Here is a 20181-nt window from a genome sequence, read left to right as displayed (position 1 = left end):
TAAGAATAATAAAATAAAATCTCAAAGTGCTAAAAACAACCCGCCTCTCACTCTATGTGAAAGGAAAAATGAAAGTCCTGTATGTGCAGGTTTAATTGTTTTGTTTCAAAAACAGACTTTTCTCCACCACCACCAACTTGGTTACTTCTCTTTTAGATACTACTGCTTAGTGAACTGATCAATAAGGGAGCCAGTGTAATACAGAGGTAGACCAGGGTCCCCATCCCCACTCCTTCACCAAGAAGCTCACTGGGTGACCTTGGGCCAGTCACTCACTCTCAGCCTAACCCACCTCACAAGGTTGTTGTAAGGATAAAATGGGAAGGGAGAGAACTATGTGTACCACCTTGAGCTCCTTAGAGATCTAAATGCACACAATCAATCAATCAATCAGTCACTCACCAGAATACTGTCAGTGTCTGCCTAAGTTCAGAAGCAGGTTGTGGTGTTTCCACATAAATGATGTCACTACAGAAAAGGCTTGCCAATCAAACCTCCATTAACTGTAGCACAACCAGAAGGGCCTTACCTGATGCCTGGACTATTTGACCTTGAACAGACTTCAATTTTTGTGCTCTTTGTCTATCTTTCCCCAGAAAATATTTTCCCCATTGTCATTTCATTTGTGTTAGCCTTTGTGATTTCAACTGTCTCAATGACCTGTGGACAAAAAGCATCCCCGTATATTACCTATCAGCCATTTCACAGGACATTTCTTCCTTTTTTTATTGTAGAAAATGGGCTTAACATCTACTATTTGCTGACATGGGTGTTTTGGGCCATTATATTTCATGTGCAGAAACCAACACTTTATCAGCAATAAGCACCACTGGAAAGAGATGGAGTGAGTCGAAGAGTGCATCTCCGATCATGTCCCAGTCTCCTAAGATTGCTATAGCCGCAGCCTAAGGTCATCAATCTGCAAAGAGTAAACTATGCTGAGACTCTGGAAATAAACAATACATTCTGTAGCTCCTGAGACATGTGAAGCTCATTTTCAGAGGGGGAAATACAACCAGACTTTGTACCTGGAGATTGTATAAAACAGCGGTTGTGTGGCAACCTCCCCATTTTTTTCTTGAAAAGAATAACATCTGAAATGACCTTCCAATGATACAAAGCCTCTCCTCCTTACAGAGGGGAGGGGTTGTGAGTGGGTGCCATTTCCCACATTGGCAGGGGCATTTTGCCCCCTGCCCAGCTATCCCAGCTGCTGCGTCACACCCCTGGGCAGCCAACCAGTCAGGTTGAGGCTTGGGGGTGGGGTTTTGCCACCCAAATGCGGCTGCAGCGCATTATCCAATGCCTAAGCCAATACCTCTCACATGCTGTAATCAATAAAGTTGTGGCCTTTTTTAGCCCATTAACCTTTTTTAGCCCATTAACCATGTGTCTTATTCTCAAGTGGGTGGCAGGTCCTTGAATCACAAGGTAAACTCCATCAGATTGGCCTACCATTAAGAAGAAGAAGAAGAAGAAGAAGAAGAAGAAGAAGAAGAAGAAGAAGGGGGGATTTGATATCCCGCTTTATCACTACCCGAAGAAGTCTCAAAGCGGCTAACATTCTCCTTTCCCTTCCTCTCCCACAACAAACATTCTGTGAGGTAAGTGAGGCTGAGAGACTTCAAAGAAGTGTGACTAGCCCAAGGTCACCCAGCAGCTGCATGTTGAGGAGCAGAGACGCGAACCCGGTTCACCAGATTACGAGTCTACCACTCTTAACCACTACACCACACTGGCTCTCAAGGCTTAAGAGACCTCAAGCCCCACTTAGCCTTACTTCACGTTACAAGTAAAACAAAAGGTGTGGTTCTACTCCACTCCCCACATGATGGCAGGGATGGGCTTAGAGTGAAGCATACATCCTTCTCTGACAGCCTCTCACAGCTGAAAGAAGCATCACTGATGGAGGGAGGTTGCCCAAAATGGAGTTGAATTGGCCATAAACCACTGAATCCTCTGCTACTCCTGCTTTCAGAGAGAGACCTGATATGGGTTCCTCAAAAAACAACAACACTGCCCTATGTTCTGCCCTGACACAAGGAGCTGGCAACTTAGGATTGCTCTGCCCATAGGTGTCAACGCCCTGGGTGCCCAAGCACACAGAAAAATCCCCATGAAGGGGTCAGGCACCCACAGGCCGGGCACCCAGGCACCCACAGTTGTGGAACCAAGTAGGCATTCCTGGCTCTGCCCATCTCATAGAGTATATTTTATGCTTTGTACATATAAAGTTCTAGATTCAGTCCCAACAACTCTAATGAAAGTTTTTCAGAACTGACAAAGACCTTTGCCTGATACTACGGAGAACACTGAGCTAGGTGGACAAATGGCCCAGCCCATTATTAACAGGAGCATGCCTATTTGTGCCTACTCAGAACTAAACTCCATTGAATTCAATAAGTCTTATTGGTTGGTTGGCATCTGTCTTGAGAGACAATGGAGTGCACCTCTAGGGGTGAAGTCAAACTGCTGCATTAGTGGCACCAAAGTGACCTCCCTGGGTGCAAGCCTGGGCAGTGTGTATGGAGGTCCTAGGCTGCCCAGGTGACAAGACCCTCCTCTTTGCCCTCCTGATGTGGTCCAAAGGAAAGCAGAGTAATGCGTTTGTCACCAGCTTGGCTGCAGGAGTTGTCAGCATACAAGGTGCCACCCAACCATCTTAGGGACTCCACTCTGGATTTGTGTGGGATTTACTCCTTAGCTTTTCTTTCTCCCAAAGATACCCTGAAAAGCATTGGAGGTTTAGGACCAGAGTTTTCCTTCTTCTATAGGTTGCTCAGACCTTTGGAGGAGGGGGGGGGATATGAAAGGAGTAGCTCTCCACCTTCTGTAGCAGTTTCTTTTTCTTCTTTTTAAAATTGTAATTCAAGGGATTTTTCAAGTGCAGTTTTAATATATATTTTTAGACTATGCTTTAAAATTGTCAAATTACCTCTTTCTATACCCTGCCCTGGGATTATATGATGTAAGGTGGGCTATAAACATTTATAATAAATACATGAAATAAATATAGGTATTTTGCTTTGAGGATAGTCATATCAATGAAATATGGTCCCCTGAAGTCTGCTCTGTGTAGTACTGTTTCTGCTATCCACTCTGTTCTAAGAGCTATTCCACTGAGGTGCCATAGCACTTGATGATTGATGGGGATCCATTGGTCAAAGTGAGGAAGTCACATTCTTTTACTCAGTTGCCTTACCGTGCTGCTTTTGAAAGTTATTAGGACTACTAGGGAACTTTCCATGAAAAGCTAGCCTACCAATGATGAGCTAGTTAGACTTCTGGCTGGATTTGGTGTATGGCAGCATTCTAAGCCCTCAAAGAGCTTGATCCACTGTCCAGTTAAGCCAAAGAACTTGGATTGAAGTCACTTTGTATAATATAGATAAAAACGACTTCGAGCAAGCTCTTCCAGTTCTTTTCACCAAAGGGAAGGCTGAAGCTGAAATCCTTTTCAACTTCAAAAGGATAAAGGCTGCATTCCTAAACCGGTTGTGTGCTGGAGGTTTTGAATGTGTTCTTTTTCATTCACAGACAAAAGCTAGTTTTGTGACAGAAGTGTACAAGCAGTCTAAAGGAACGCCAATTGTACATATTATAACAGATATTAATTTGAAAGACACTTATTCCAATTTTATGTTGAGACGGAAATTATCACTCAATAACTATAAACATTCATTTGCTTGCTCCATTACATTGCACTAATGCTGGGCAAATAACCTGCCACGAATAAATGAACTGCTGGATTTTTCCTCTTCATCTATTAGCAAATTAGCCACAAATGATCAACATTTGTCATTATTGAATTATTAGAAATATTTGAGGGGAAGACTTATGAGTTGAACCATATGCACGTCTATTCAAAAACATGTCCTCTTAAATTCAATGAAATTTACTCCGGGGCTAAGGTGGTGAATCTATTTTCAGATCAAGGGCCAAGCACGGCCCACCCATGAGACAAGGTGAGGAGACCACCTCAGGCAGCAGGATTCACAGCAGCCTCTCAGCGAATAGGAGGCAGTGCTACTCTCCTCCCACCCCTAAATGGTGTACGCTGCCCTCTAGGGCCCCTGCCCCTGCCTAGGGTGATTCAGAGTGGGCCCCATTCCCCATCACAATGGCCTTTGAGTCCCACTTCAACCATAGGGTAAAGTTCATCTGATTCCCCTGCTTGTAATGAAAACAAATCATTATTCCCCCCTTGTTCCCAATGTAGATCTTCACTCACCCCATCTTCCCTGGTGGGGATGGCTAAGTGGGAATTTGAACCTCGGTTTCCCAGGTCCAAGTCTGGTACTCAAACTATTACACCATGCTGGCTCTCAAATGACTAGCCTATTCTCCATGCTTGAATAGGAGTTCTCCTAGTGGTCAGCAACAGGTGGATTAAACATGGACAAAGATTCATTCCGCAAGCAAAGTGAAGGAGAATTTCAAGCTATCTTATATACTAGCAATAAAACCAGTGACACCATTTTGTATCTGCCACTTATCGAGATGGTCATAAGTATTATGACCAATTTGGAAGGGGCTTTGGCTTTGTTTATTGCAGAGGAGGAACATTTCTCCCAGAACACAGCCACCGATAATACTTGGATAATGGTTGCTATTAAAATCCTGTTTTACTGTCAGCAGAATTTGCTAATGAGGCAAGCTGACAAGTGCATGAAAGTCCATGTGGCAACATCCCTGGCATTAAGAAGCATTTTTGAACATGTAGTGTTGTTTGGCCGTTAAGTTACTGATAGGAAAAATACTTAGTCACTTCCCAGCTGTTCGGTGGCAAGCTACGACATAAAATTTAAACCATTAAATAAGTCTGAAAGCAAGAGAACAGGTGGCAAATGGTTTATATGGCAGATGGTGCCTTTTTAATATTTGTACTGGCTGCTAATTTACAATACAAGAGTCCATAACAACCATGCCGTATTTTACCTTCCTTATTCCAGAAATTGGTGAATTGTAGGAGGGTATATGACAATAAATACCACAATTCTTCTTTGTAACAGGTAGAGTTATCCTTTGGCTAGCCTGATGAAGCACATATAAAATGTATAACAATGGATTTCTATTCCAGGTGTCCTTTGTTCCCAAAATGTGAATCAAATTCTAAAGCTTGTGTATTTTAGACCCTTAAACTCATCTCAGTTTCACAGCACCATCCTAACTACCGTACATCGTGCTGAATTTAATGTAGCTTATTCTCAGGTAAGCAGGGCTAGGAATGCAGCTGAAATTTATGTTTAAAAAACTCTGAAAGTTCTATGTAGGTCAATAATAAGCAAATAAATCCCCTTCTTTTTTGATTTCTAGAAGAGAGCATATTTTATAATAGGCAGATGCACTGAAGAGTTGCCTCTTTCTTATTATAGTAATTCTATAGTCAGATCTCTATGAGAAAACCCTGCTTCCATGGCACATTTCACCCCTTTGCCTGGTTTATGAATAGGTAAACAAATGAATAAGTAAAAATTCCAGAGCAGCTAAAAAGAGACACAGAGACAATTGTGACAAACAAGACATGCAACATAAATCCTTCTAAATTAAAATGGGAACAATCATGGCATTGTAAATACCATCTGATATGCAAAATCATCACCTGCTAAATCTACAATGCAAGATAAATAAAGGTAATAATCATTTTATAAAGTGTGGCATCACATAATCTTATGAGCGCAGTACCTATAACATGGGTTTGCTCTTATTTGAAATGTAAAGTACGGTGCAGGTGTATAGGCAGTAATTTGAAAAGATCTGTACTGGCCAAGACCCAACTGCTTTGAGACTTGGATCTAACCACTAAACCTGTTTCTGAAGCATTCTCTGGAGCTCATATCAGCTGCAGCCTGAGCTCATTGCCCCAGTTCCACTTTTGCTCACTATGGTGGGATTGCTGCCTACCGCTATCATGTTGAATTAAACACCTATGCATTAATATGTGCTACATAACAATTATTATTTATAAAGTACCTGAAACACTGGCTCAGTATTATCTACACCAAGGGAAACCAAAGTGATGTATTCCAGATGTTCTTAGACAATTGCAGTGTTCATCTGCCGCCAACCAGAATGGCCAATGGTAAGCTGTAGTCGCATTGGCTATCCCTGGTCTATACTTTCATCAGGCAGCAGCTTTCCAAGATTTAAGAGACACCATAAATTGAACCCAGGTCCTTTTGCATGCAGAGCACTGAGCTACACACCATATAGTTATTAAAAAGAGCAGCCCCTGACTACAGACCTACAAAGTAATGACGACAGCAGGGAAGCTGCAATACTTGTGCTGTTCAGCACAAATGCGGTATTGTGTTGTATCCTTCTTTGGGTGTGGCTTGTTTTGATTCCAAGAGCATTGTAGAGGCCCTTGGGCAGAAAAGTGACCTAGAAATACGGATATAATTAACTAAAATAAAAAGGAAGGAGGAATGGACATTTATAGTCTAGCCTGGAGGTGATAGAGCCAACGGTAGCTCACTATGACTTGTTTGCAAAGCATTTTGAGGATAACATTATTTACATCTGCTGGGACCTTGACTCCATTGTTACAGAAGATGAAACTCAAGAGGTGTCCAGAGCACTGTCTAGTCCTATTATGTTGAATGAATTTCAGTTAGTAAGGCTTGCAGATGTCAATAAGGTTTTTGGATCTACCAGGGAAACCATGTGTGCTCTGGATCCTTGGCCTTCTTGGTTGATAAAAAGTAGCAGGAAGGGGACAGCTGGCTGGGCCAGGGAGGTGATTAATACCTAGGGTTGCCATACATCTGGGAAAACCCAAACGTATCCTCTTTTTGGGGGGGGGCAGCATGCCCATCTGGCTGGATTTTTACATTTTAAAGGAAATGTCCAGTTTTGGGGGACTCGGGCGGCTCCGGCTCTCATATGGGCTGTTCTGCATGCCATGGCTGCTACCAGCTGAGCTGGGTAAAGAGGTGAGGTGGCAGCAGCCCTGCATGCCTGCATGCCTCTTTCCCTAGCTTGGTCTGACAGTGACTTGGGCTGTCCTCTGTTTTGCTCTTTAAGATATGGCAATCCTATTATTTCCTCCTCGTGAGAAGGGGTGGTCCCTGCTGCTTGAAAGAGGCCATGCTAAAACCATTTCTCAAGAAACCCTCCCTGGATTCAGAAAATTTAAGTAATTAGCGGCCAGTTGCCATTCACCCCTTCTTGTACAAAATTCCTGATTTCTAGATCTATTTCAATTGGGGTTTAGGCCCAGTTTTGGCAAGGAAACTGCTTTGGTCACCCTGTATGATGACCTATGTGGGGAGAGAGTCAGGGGAAATGTTAATTCTCCCTGAGCTCTCAGCAGCTTTCAGTACCATCAGCCATGGTATCCTTCTACAGCGGCTGTCTGAGTTAGGTGTGGGTGGAACCACTTCGTGGTGGTTCCAGTCATACTTGGATGGCGTTGTACATTTTCAAGAATTGTATACCTTAGCGAGAAAAATTGTGGAAGGGGGAGAGAGCCTTATATTTATATTTTGTTTAAGAGGTCTACATAAAATGGTATAAAGTATTCATTAAATATAACAATAAAAACACACTTATGTAATGTTCACCAAATGCATACACATACACACATCAATTCCTTTGAGTTTAGCACTAACTAAAAGTTGAAATCTATAGAGCTACACTGCTGTCAAAGTGATGGAGAATTCAAGCTTCCTTGCTAGACAAAAAAGAAAGAAAGAAAGAAAAAGACCTTACAATAAGCTGCCTCTGTATTGATTCACATGCAGCGCCACCTCGGGCCTCCTGCTTGCTTTATTTATTATCTCCGTTAATCACCATGGGAGCATCAACAGATTCTTCCCAAGGGTTTCATGGACAAAGCAATTTGCAAATCACAGATACTACACAAAGCCCTGGAAATGCATGCAAACTTTCCCTTCGACCAATTTCCCTTTTCCCTCTTTCCCCTTCCAAATTAATTGTAGCTTTCCACTTCCAAAACAATTCAGGCTGCTCTCTTGAAATGTTACGGAGGACGGAATGTTTGTCCCCAAGACTGGCCTTCTAATTTGCAAACCATAGTTCATAGGGAGCCTGTTCTGCATCTCGCTACTGGAACAGGAGAAAGAACAAACCTTAAGCAGCTAATACTGGATGAAGTTTTTGCATGTGTGATTGATTCTGGGCTGCCCCTAAATGAATCCACACATTAGATTATGCCAAATACTATTTGTATTGATATTGGCCACAATCCAAAGCATGCCTAAGCCCAGTGATTCCATGTTAAGCATGCATAAGCCCGGTTAAGCACATGTAAGTCCAGTGATTCCATGGAGGAACAGCCTTTGGCTATCATGAAAGGCGAAGACTAACTTTTAATGTATTTCGAGAGGGAAACTTGTTGGAGGTGAAAAACTCTCCTGTTATACTACATCAGTAATTATATTGGTTCTATAAGGGAGAGTTTATGGGAGAAAACTTACTTCTTTGGCTGATTTCTAAAATCTAGATCTTGTTATTTAAGTGTATCTGAGCATTTTCTTCTGTTCCTTCCCAATTTTGGGAAGCAATTTCTTTTCACTTGCTCTTCCCATTCTCTGTCAGTGTCCAAAAGGAATTAGAACAAAAGTATTGGCCCAGCTCCCAAAGAAACCAGGCCAACTGCATGAGTTGATATATTAATGACCTTCCTGGATCAGGCCAAAGGCCCATCTAATCCAGCAGTCTGTTCTCACAGTAGCCAACTAGATCCCTGTAGGAAATCTGCAAGCAGGACCCGAGTGCAACAGACCCTCCCTGTATGTGATTCCCAGCCTGTGATTCAGAGACATCCAACAGCTGGAGGTAGAACACAGTCGTCATGGCTAACAGCCAGTGACAGAAATAGACCATCTGTCCATCCACAAAGCCCTGATGGTTGACAATGGATGAGAGCAGCTGAGACACAGGACATTAGGGTGTCTGCTGAAAACAAGCCCCCCAATAGAAAATGGAGATGTGGAAAAAGAGATGAAACTCTTGCCTTTGATAGCTTATGAAGCTGGATGAGAGGTTAAAATTTGCCGGGAGGGGGTTGAATTCTGTGAAGTTAATAACAATGGGAAAACTTTGGGGAAAGAATACCTTTCTCACTCTCAAGAACTGCGAGTTCTGTGCTTATACAGCTATAAAATGTTCTGATGTGGGGCTGGTGCTTCTCTAACACGATATGGTATGGTAGAGAAAAGCTGGAGGGAGATAAAAGCATCCTTTATCTCTTCCTCCCTCTCCCAGTCTGAACAGCACTGCAAACTTCCTTTTTCAGGTTGCCTGAAGACCTCAACACAGACATTCCTCTTGATGGGTAGAGATGGTGTATCATCATCATCATCATCATTAAGTAATAATCAAAAATTGTTACTAACAACATTATTAGTGGTAGTGGTATCTAATGTTCCCATTCTATTAGAGCAAGAGACTAGCAGAACATAACAAACACAAACACAAACACAAACAAATGATGTATTACTTATACCCCACCCATCTGACTGGGTTGGTCCAGCCAATCTGGGCAGCTTCCAACAGAATGGTGTCCCCTGCAGCCCCCCCATTAGCTCTAGAGGGTTGGGGGACTCACTACCTTGTAACCCTCCCTCCTCCCCTCGACCCAAAAGCCTTTGCCAGAGGTCTCCGCATAACATTATTATCAACTATTATAACATGCTCCATTTGAGCAAGAGAGAGGCAGGCAGGAAGCCCCTGGTGCCAGTTGTTGACACAGATGTGCATCTGTTTCCATGACATTGATGTTGCAATGCTCACCCAAGCCCAATTAAACTGACTGGATATGCTTTGCGATACAAATGAGATTTCACATCCACATCCAAAAACGATTAATACATGTCTAGCTGCCAACAACTGCAATTGGAATGCTATCATCATCATCATCACCACCACCTTGATGTGCAATGGAGTCGTACCATTAACTAACAAGCAAATATATATGTATCAAACATTGTTTTCTTTCAAGGCACTACAGGAGAGCACACCCCTAACTGTTTAATATACTCCTGTAACACTATTTCCTCAGAATCTAACCTGCTATGCAAAGACAGGATGGTGGTACTGTTAAATGAAAGGTTCTTATATTGTTCCATTTTGTTTGTTTCTATTATGATTAGATTGCCCTCTCTAAAGTTTATGGACAGCAAATATGAAAAGAGAGCTCATTATCATATTATTCTGCAAACTGGATAATGAAAATACAATAATCTCTGGGGTTCACAGATGGCACTCTTCTTCCAAAGATTTATTTTGGTAGGAGTTGAGGGCAATAAGTCATGCTTTATAAATGTCGACATACTGATCTTTTTAACTGAAAGGCAGACTGGCTGTAAAATATACTTTACACATGGGATTAGCTCTATATTAGATTATTTGCTTCCTTGATGTTTTCCCAATCATTAAGTTCTGTAGAGAAACAGAAATGTAATTTTGTTCTTGACAGCAGAGTACTACTTTTTGACCAACTGACCATTTTTTTTTACCTTTCAGGGAAGGAACTTTAATTTAACTTCAATATCTTGTCAACCGTGCAGTTCAATGGGAAAATATCATGACTAAGGTGTTTTTCAGGAGAAAATGGGTACTCCATATATTTTACTATAAGAAGAGCCTTCCTCTGAAGTAGCATTAAGTCACAATTAGACATTTGTTTCAGGGCCAAAATTATGCATACATATTAATTATTAGCAGGTATCGCTCTTGCTTAATCCATTTGAACTCAGGATTCCCTCAAATTTCAACCTATTTGCTCACACTCCAAAGGTTCTGGTGAATTATTATTATTGTCAGTGTTAGTGTTATTACAATTAATTTATTAATTGCCTTCTAAACTACTGCCTTGAAGCAATTTACACATAAAATAATTGAAAACAGTTAAAAACACAAAAACAACAAATAGCATTTAAAGCAAAACTAAAACCCTAGCAAATGGACACTCATAGTGAAGACCTATTTGCCCCCCCCCCACCTTAGGAAAGTTTGTTGAAACAAATATGTCTTCAGCTGTTTACAGAAAGTGCAGATCATCTTTCAAAGATGCCTATCATCTTTCAAAAACAATGCTGTTCCATAGAACAGGAGCAGTCACACTAAAAGCCCTGCTATGAGTTACTGCAGAATGGACTTCTGAGATCTTTGGAACTCACAGAAGAGACTCTCCCACAGACCATAGCGACATAGTGGGTACATAAGGAATAAAACAGCCACAATACTGGAACTTATATCTTAACACCAACACCTTGAACTTGGGCTGGGTAGCAAATTGGCAGATGTTATATGCTGGTGGTAGTTTGCCCCCACAAGCAACCTAGCTGCCATGTTCTGTACCAGCTGCAGCCTCCAGATAAACATGGGCAGCCCCACAAAAAATGCATTGCAATAATCCAACCATTAAGTTCTGCATGACTAGATGGCTGTGGTGAATGTGAATGCAGGTATGCAGTGAGGTTGCGCTGCCTTCCCGACATTGGTGTTGCTCCCCCAACCCCCAATCTCTGATCATGTACAGGAGACATATGTATTTTGTGTTTTTATATTGTGATTTTATCCTGTGAACCACCCTGAGACTTGTGGGTGTAGGGTGGTATACAAATTTAATTAATAATACTAATACTAATACTAATACTAATACTAATACTAATACTAATACTAATACTAATACTAATAATAATGAAATTCTCTTCACTGCCAAGAAGGCGGTTACAACAGAGGTGACCACCTCACCAGGTAACATATCTTGGTAAATTGCCACTTGGTAAATAGTCATATGTACTCACCCTCAGTTTACAATTATTTACTGCCATTGTGCATCCTGGAAACATGATTTTCAGTTGATTGTTTAATTAGACAGCTATCGTTGTATTCCATGTTTGCTTTGCTATGGAAGATTTATTTACAAGCTTAAGTAATTAGCATTTCCCTCCTGCTCTTTGAAACTGTTGTAACCTAATTAGCAACAGAAGGCATACCCACAAGGAAGCTTCCCATAATTCATGTTCCTTCCTGTAGCACCAAATAGGAATTCTGGGAAGCAAACTCGGCGGGGGGATGGGGACAGGTACCGGTATATCCTTTTCAGGGCTGCACTGTGGACTTTTTGCAGTTCCAAGAGGCGTAGTAAGATAGGGTGCCAATCTGGGTCATTAATCAAAGCCATATGGACTGTAGTGATCAGATCTCCTAACTGAGCATTATCAACTAAATAATTGGTCACTGGCAGAGAGTCCACATGTACAGTCATTTCAAACTCCTGCCAAGGGTCCAATGGCCTCCAATAGTGGTTCCCCAATTATTTTCCCCATGGACCATGTGAAAATTGATGAAAGTCTTGGCAGACTACTTAATTATTTTATTTTGCATGTTGTAGTAAGTCTAATGCACTAGGCTAGATGCTATGTGATTTTTAATTGTATTTTGACACACACATCCTAGACCACCTGAACAAAGCTCAGATCACAGTTTGGGGACCCCAGGCCTAGACCATTAGCTCTTAGTATTACAGGATCTGGCCTTCAAGTAAGTTTTCAATGGGCCACCATGCTCCAGGTAGACAAGAGAGCTGGCTTCAACCCACACCTGTAGTTTTCCATCTCTTACAGAAGATCACCAATGATGCAGTGTGAACCAGAAGACAGGAAGAAACAAGGTGCTTGATGTCAGAGGTGTTTACACAATCCAAGCTGTATCTGTTTTCATTTTTTTTTAAGTCCTATTGTGCATTCTGCAGGAGAGGATATCTATGAATAATGCAATTTCTTGTGCATGATTGATAATGGTTTTATTGCTTAGGCACTCCTAACATGCCATTTGATATCCTATCTGCCTTATTTTCCTGAGGAAAACAACTGCTGTCGAAACCTGACATGTTTATCATTGCAAAGCTAAGCCAGTTATCTAAATGGAAGAGCTCTTCTGCTGTGATAATCTTCTATCAAGCCTTAGGTAGTTCACATGGAGTACATGCTATAATAGCTGTACATTAAAAATGCATCCAGTATGACAACTGCTTCTCACTGAAATGCTTCTCCATTGATATGGAAGGAGCCTCTTGCATAAAAGGATGGAGGCAGAAATCGTGATAGGATTTGAGGCTGCTGTTTTTCCTGTACTGATTAAAGAACGGCTCATTTGCCCTTGGAAAGTCCTCAGAAGATGTTTACTAGTTAACATGGAATGAGGGTGATAGGCCAAATAAGGATATTTTGTATTGACTGTTGTAAGTCATTCTGAGAGCTTATTTCAAGTAATAAATGCATGAGAGGGAGAGGGAGAGAGAGAGAAGGAATGTGTCTGTCATTCAGATTGCAAGGCTGATGTTTTATAGCTTTCATGCAGAGGCTGCCTCTTGTTAAGTCACACCCTGATCCATCTAGTCTAGTATTGTCAACACCGTGTGGCAGCTGCTCCTGGGGTTTCAAGCAGGTGTTCTTTCCCACCCCTACCTGGAGATGTCAGAGGCTGAACCTGGGACTGTCTACATGCAGAGCAGATTGCTCTGGCCCCTCACTCCATACAAAAGACACAACTTTTGAGTTAAACTCATCATGTGCATTGTCTCATTCATATGCACTGTCCCCATGCTCACCCCAATAGCAATGTTATGTCACATGTCATCAAAACACCACCAACGTTCTTGAAATCACTGAAGGATCATACAGTTCAAGCAACCAATGAGCACAAATGGATATGTCAAAACGGATGCCCCCAAAGTGAGTTCAAAATGTGGGGCCATTATCGGGAATAGGAGAAATGGAAAGTCAAAGCTTAATTCATTGCACATAAACAATTTTGGCTTCTAAGAAAAAATTCTGTCAAGATCTACTTCAAAGTTGAAATGCTCCAATGTTCTTTACAGTATCCATCTTCCACCACAATTACTTTGGAAACCTAAACCAGGAACTTTACAATGTAGTAGTATGTCTTGGTCTACCAATTTGCAAACCACAGATTTTTTTAAAAAAAAATGTTTAACAATGATAAATAAGGGAAATGGTTCATACCTGGGAAAGGTGATGTCAAAACTGGTATTTTGATTGGTGACAAAGTCAGCACACGACATGGCTGAATACTTGTTGATGGTCCCTGAGGGGCATCTGCATCTACTGATACCATGGCTGCTGCAAATGCAATGGTCTGGTTACTGCCAGCTTGTTTAAGGCACCCACCTATGAGAAAACCAAGTATGATTTGCATTATATTCATTGAACATTGAAATTTTTTGACATTCACATAAAATCATGCACTCAGCAACCTAATCCTGCAAAAGTCCCAGAGGAGTCAAAGGAAAGATTCTACCAAAGCTGTTCATTTCTCCATCTCTTTGACATGGTTAAGATATTCCCTCTTTTGTAGTCCATGGAACACATTTACAACCTAAATACCATGTTTTCCACATCTTCATCACAATGTATCAGATATGTGGTTCAGTAACCAGATGCTGAAGAGTGGATATAGAGTTTGGTTTGAATATAGAAGACTCAGATTGAAATCATTGCTCATCTATTGAGCTCATTGGAAGAAAAGGGAACTGCATGCAACATCTTTGCACCTTGCTTTCTACATAATATAAATAAATCTATTATAATAAATGATCTGTTACTAAAAAAAATCTATTAACATATTGCTTATCAGAAGACTTTGAGGAAGTTTACAATTAAAATTAACAAAAAAACCCTAAAAACAAATCAGAATAATTCACCATCGAATAGAACAACTGAACAGCTGACAACAGTGAATTTTTTCAGATGTTACATATTTAGGTGTACATCTGAAAATATAAACGGTGGGACGTGGGTGGCACTGTGGGTTAAACCACAGGGCCTAGGGCTTGCTGATCAGAAGGTCGACAGTTCGAATCCCCACGACAGGGTGAGCTCCCGTTGCTCGGTCCCTGCTCCTGCCAACCTAGCAGTTCGAAAGCACGTCAAAGTGCAAATAGATAAATAGGTACTGCTCCAGCGGGAAGGTAAACGGCGTTTCCGTGCACTGCTCTGGTTCGCCAGAAGCGGCTTAGTCATGCTGGCCACATGACCCGGAAGCTGTACGCCGGGTCCCTCGGCCAATAAAGTGAGATGAGCACCGCAACCCCAGAGTTGGTCACGACTGAACCTAATGGTCAGGGGTCCCTTTACCTTTACCTTAAAGTGATAAAATGCATTTCCAAACACACATTAGATTCCGGTGGTCCACTTGCCAAGAAGCCATAACGGGGTGCAGCTCCTCTTCAGTGTATGATCAGTAGCAAGCCAAATCTAGCCTCTGTGCAGGAGCTGCTGCTGCTAGGCACTGAAAGAGCTTGGACACAAGCTCATGGTACAAATTTGCATAAAAATGCATATGCTAATGCATGCATATATTTGCCTCTGAGAAATTAGCATGAAGGCACCCTATTAGTAAAGGGGGGAACCAATTTTAAAATGGGGTAAAAGGCAGCCCTTATGAGGCTTGCTGCACAAAACATGGGGATCACACCCCCAGACCACATTCTAACAATTGCCTACTCCCAGTAGTGGCCAGTGTGCATTGGGACTGGCAGGGCAGTAATAGTAAGTAAGCCAAAGCTAATCACAGGCAGAACCTACTAATTAAAGACTTGTCCCCATCCTCTTCCTTGTTGAGTTGTACTAACTAAGGCTAAGGAGGAAGCTGGTGGCAGGTGGAGGCTGGATGAGGACAGATTGCAGTTAGGAAGGCAGTGCCCCACTTATCCTTATGGTCTGGTCTTTACTGCCTGGTTCTGTGTAGCTGCATATACACTATACTTCCCCCATCCAAGAATCCTGGGGACTGTACCCATCATAGATCTACAATTCCCAGCACCCTTAGCAGACTGCAGTTCCTAGGATTTAGAGGGTGCGTGCTTTAAGTTTATGGTGTGTACACAGCCTTAGCATGTAAAATGGCCCTTATATTTGCTCCTCAAATGAAGCAGAAGAATACGTTATCAGAGGGTTTCTAACTTTTAAGAGCAGAAGAGATGTGCTAGTTGATTCCATTAAGGAGTGGGAAATACTGTGGCAATGAAGAAGAATTAACCTTTTCCTGCATAGCTTTTACCTCCACAAAACAGGTTTAGGAGGAGACCTTTGGTGCTTAATCACCGCTAAGTATGCTAAATCAACAGGAAAATGGATAGTAAAAAAACTTAAGGAAAGTTAATTTGACAAACAACAGCTGTTACCCTCTCTGCATTCAAGCTCTGCATTCAAAAATTAAGCAATCATTAGCTTATTACATCATTTAGCAAATGTTTTCAGTTCAGGCGGAAATCCTCACAGCAATAGAAGGCGAGTAGTAATTCTGAAAAAGCCCTGTTTGATCTGAGTCATGACTTTAGGCATTTCCTAGCAACATATATTATATGACAGATTTTCTTTTGATGCCATTACCTACATGATTGCTGGGAATATATAGTCTATCTGCTCAAGGAGGTGAAAAGTTTAATAATGAACTGGCCTAGATGTCACAGGATGCATTTGATCTACTTTTTCTTTTAAAACCCCAAATAAAATGTAGAAAGGAAAAAGAGGGTATATGTCCAGAAAAGATGCGAGAGAAATAAAACAACCACCTGACTTGCTACAATTCCTCAAGTGCATTCCAAAACTAGTTTTAAGCAGCATTCTTCCACTTTCAGAACTTTGTCCATCTTTGTCTTGGGACTAAGGTGGACAGCTGGCTTTCTGCATATCTCACTTTATAAATAAAAATGTTTTTGCCTGTCGAGGTCCCCAAGCCACCCCCCCCCAAAATAACTCACAGCACACACTTAATTTTTGTTTAAGGTTTTTGGCATAATTTTGGCCACAACTTTATTTAAATACAAAACCGTGAGTGGTTGTTTAGGCATTGGTTAAGACTATCTGTCGCCTGGGGACAGAACTGACTTCCGGGCACCACCGAAAGACAGTGCGGGGGAAAGCAAGTCGGGGAGAAATGGAGCTGAGTCACAGACCCTCAATTCTCATCCGCATGCTCCCCGAAGGCTTGCCGGCCCTAGTCCCATTCCAGGGATTGGACGAAAAGATGGCAAGCCCCAGGATTCCTTTAACGGAATTCCCTTTCCGCAGCAACCATGGAGGGGCAGGCCCAGCCTATCCTAACCCCTCCTCCACCAATTTATAACCAATGCCTAACCACAACCTTACAAGTTGTGACGATTTGCTACGCAGTAGGCAAAAACCAAATGGCCCAGCCAATCAGCCAGATGGACAAAATTCCTACCAGGCCCCTGCCCCAATGGCAGACAACCCCATAACAGGCATAGCAAGGTCAATGCAACAACCCCTTACTCAAGGGCGGGTGGGCGGGTGATCCGTTGCACGCAGCAAAGAGAAAGCTCCAGGCTGCGTGCAGAGTATTTAAACATTTTACCCCTCCCACCAAAATTGCAACATAACTTTTACCCCAGCAACCCAGTGAACCAATCACTGCCCCAGGCCATCTTTAGAGACCCTGCCTGGTAACAGAGGGGTGGCTCAGCAGACCCCACCACAACACGTGCTCTCCATGAAGGAGAACATGCTTAATCAAAATCAGGATACCTGATCATGGTATACTAAATCATGGTTTATTCCCCTGCTGGATGCAGATTTGGGATTTTAGAATTGGTTGGTTTTGGGTTTTTTTAACTAGAGAAGTGTTTATCATCATACCAGATGTTGCAGAGATGGAAATACAGTGGAACCTCAGTTTTCAAACATAATCCAGAATGCGGCAGCTAGGCTGGTGACTGGGAATGGCCGCCGGGACCACATAATACCGGTTCTGAGAGATCTGCATTGGCTCCCACTATGTTTCCGAGCACAATTCAAAGTGTTGGTGCTGACCTTTAAAGCCCTAAACGGCCTCGGTCCTGTATACCTGAAGGAGCGTCTCCACCCCCATCGTTCAGCCCAGACACTGAGATCCAGCACCGAGGGCCTTCTGGTGGTTCCCTCATTGATTGGGAGCCGCCCAGAGTGGCTGGGGAAACTCAGCCAGATGGGCGAGGTAATAATAATAATAATAATAATAATAATAATAATAATAATAATAATAAATTATTATTATTATTATTATTATTATTACAAGCAGGATATGAGGCATGCTTACTTTTTGTTTTCATATAATTGCGGTAAAGCTGTTTCTTGCTGATCTTAGGGATAGCTCAATTGGTGAGACTCATAATCTTAGGGTTGTGGACTCGAGCCCCACAAGGGCAAAACTCCTGCATTGCAGGGGGTTGGACTAGGTTATCCTCATTGTCCCTTCCAACTCTCCAGTTCTGTGAGTCTATGAGTCTAAGTGTCACATGTGTGTGTCATGTGTGTGTCACAGCATACTGGAGAAATAAAAATAATAATTAAATAAAAAAATGTCCAGTAGCACCTTATAGACCAACTAAGTTTGTTCTGGGTATAAACTTTTGTGTGCATGCACACTTCTTCAGATACACTGAAACAGAAGTCACCAGACCCTTATATATAGTGGGAGGGTAGGGTGGGGTATTTCTCAGAAGAGTAGTAGGAGATGGGTGATTGATTCAGTGGGTATGGTAAACCTGTTGACGACTGGACAGTTGTCCTAATTGCAGTCGTTAACAGAACAAGCTTATACCCAGAACAAACTTAGTTGGTCTATAAGGTGTTACTGGACATTCTTTTATTTAATTATTTTTCTTTTTATTTCGACTGCATCAGACCAACACGGCTACCTACATGAATCTAGCATACTGGAGGTGATGCAACTGCCAAAAGTTAAGACCACCCTTCATGTGATTATGAACCTATTGAAATTTGGTATTCAGTTGACTTTCTTCATAAGGCACATGTATAGCTACTTGGGGGAAGTGACTTGTATGGTGGGGGAGGAGGGAACTGTTGGAACTCCTAGGCATAGTTGTAAATGGGTACTAGACTCACAAACTAGAGCAGACCAAATTCTTCCGGTACCTAGGGCTTCTATTCCATCATTCCAAGTCCTGAAAACATCATTGGCAGACCACCTGTCAAAAGGCAGAGGTAGGCAAACTGGCTATACTTCAATTCTTTTATACAAGGGGAGACGATTATGTTCCATCAACCATTAAGGTATTTAATGCAAAATCTGTCTCTCAACTCCTCTACCCGCCAAACGTCTGGTTCAATGGCTCATTCTCCAGGTTTAATGGCTTCCAGGCAAAGTTTCTCTGGTCCCTCCTACAAGTTCCAAATTGTGTTCCAAATGCAATACAGTGGCACCTCGGGTTATATACGCCTCAGGTTACATACGCTTCAGGTTATGGACTCTGTTAACCCAGAAATAGCACCTTGGGTTAAGAACTTTGCTTCAGGATGAGAACAGAAATCACATGGCGGCAGCAGGAGGCCCCATTGGCTAAAATGGTGCTTCAGGTTAAGAACAGTTTCAGGTTGAGAACGGACCTCTGGAACGAATTAAGTACGTAACCAGAGGTACCACTGTACTATTTTGTAAAAACAGGTGAGCGTAGCCAGCCCCAACGACACGTTCTCAAGATGGAGAGTGAGGGAACAGTTGCAGTCGCCTGCGGTTCCTGCACAATGTTTGCCATCTTGCCAAAGGTTGCAGGCAGCTTTACCTGCAGCAATTGCATGTTGATTGCCCTCTTAAAAGACAAAGTTCAGCAACTGGAGGAACGTGTGGCTACGCTCCAAAGAATCAGAGAGCTGGAGCTCTTCTTGGAAGCAACAGAGCACACCGTCTCCACCAAGGAGGAGACAGGGGACTCCCCTGAGAAGGAGGCTAGTTCACCAACACAGGAGCCAGATATATGGAGAAACGTGACTCAAAGAAGTAGGAAGCCCAGGGTTCGCTCTGATTGTTTAGAAATACACAATCGCTTTGAGGTCCTCTCCCCTAGCATGGAAGACGAAGAGCAGACTCCATTTGAGGATCTCTCCCTCGTTACAGTCGAACAGATGGCCAAGCATGCAAAAGGAAGGGAGATAGTAGTAATGGGGGACTTCAATTACCCGGATATTTGCTGGATGTCAAACTCAGCCAAGAGCATAAGGTCAAACAGATTCCTCACTGGCCTTGCAGACAACTTCATTGTCCAGAAAGTGGGAGAAGCAACAAGAGGAACAGCCATTTTAGATCTGGTCCTAACCAATGTTGATGACCTGGTTAGTGGGGTAGAAGTGGAAGGATCATTAGGCGCGAGTGATCATGCTCTTCTGA

At 42.3% G+C, this 20181-nt stretch overlaps 1 protein-coding gene across 2 annotated transcripts in view; it reads right to left on the bottom strand.

The window, feature by feature from the left end:
- The window catches only part of TCERG1L (transcription elongation regulator 1 like), a 176018-nt gene that overhangs the window by 130571 nt on the left and 25266 nt on the right, over nucleotides 1-20181 (bottom strand). For both annotated transcript variants that reach the window (XM_081863278.1, XM_081863277.1), the window contains exon 4: nucleotides 14001-14165. In XM_081863278.1, coding sequence (XP_081719404.1) covers nucleotides 14001-14165 — 165 coding nt within the window. The remainder of the gene's footprint in view (nucleotides 1-14000; nucleotides 14166-20181) is intronic.

The sequence above is a fragment of the Podarcis erhardii genome (genome assembly GCF_964252035.2).
Source record: "Podarcis erhardii genome assembly, chromosome: 5".
In the NCBI taxonomy this organism is placed as follows: Eukaryota; Metazoa; Chordata; class Lepidosauria; order Squamata; family Lacertidae; genus Podarcis; species Podarcis erhardii.
Note: the sequence above shows the minus strand (reverse complement) of the source record. Positions and strands in the feature narration are given on the sequence as shown.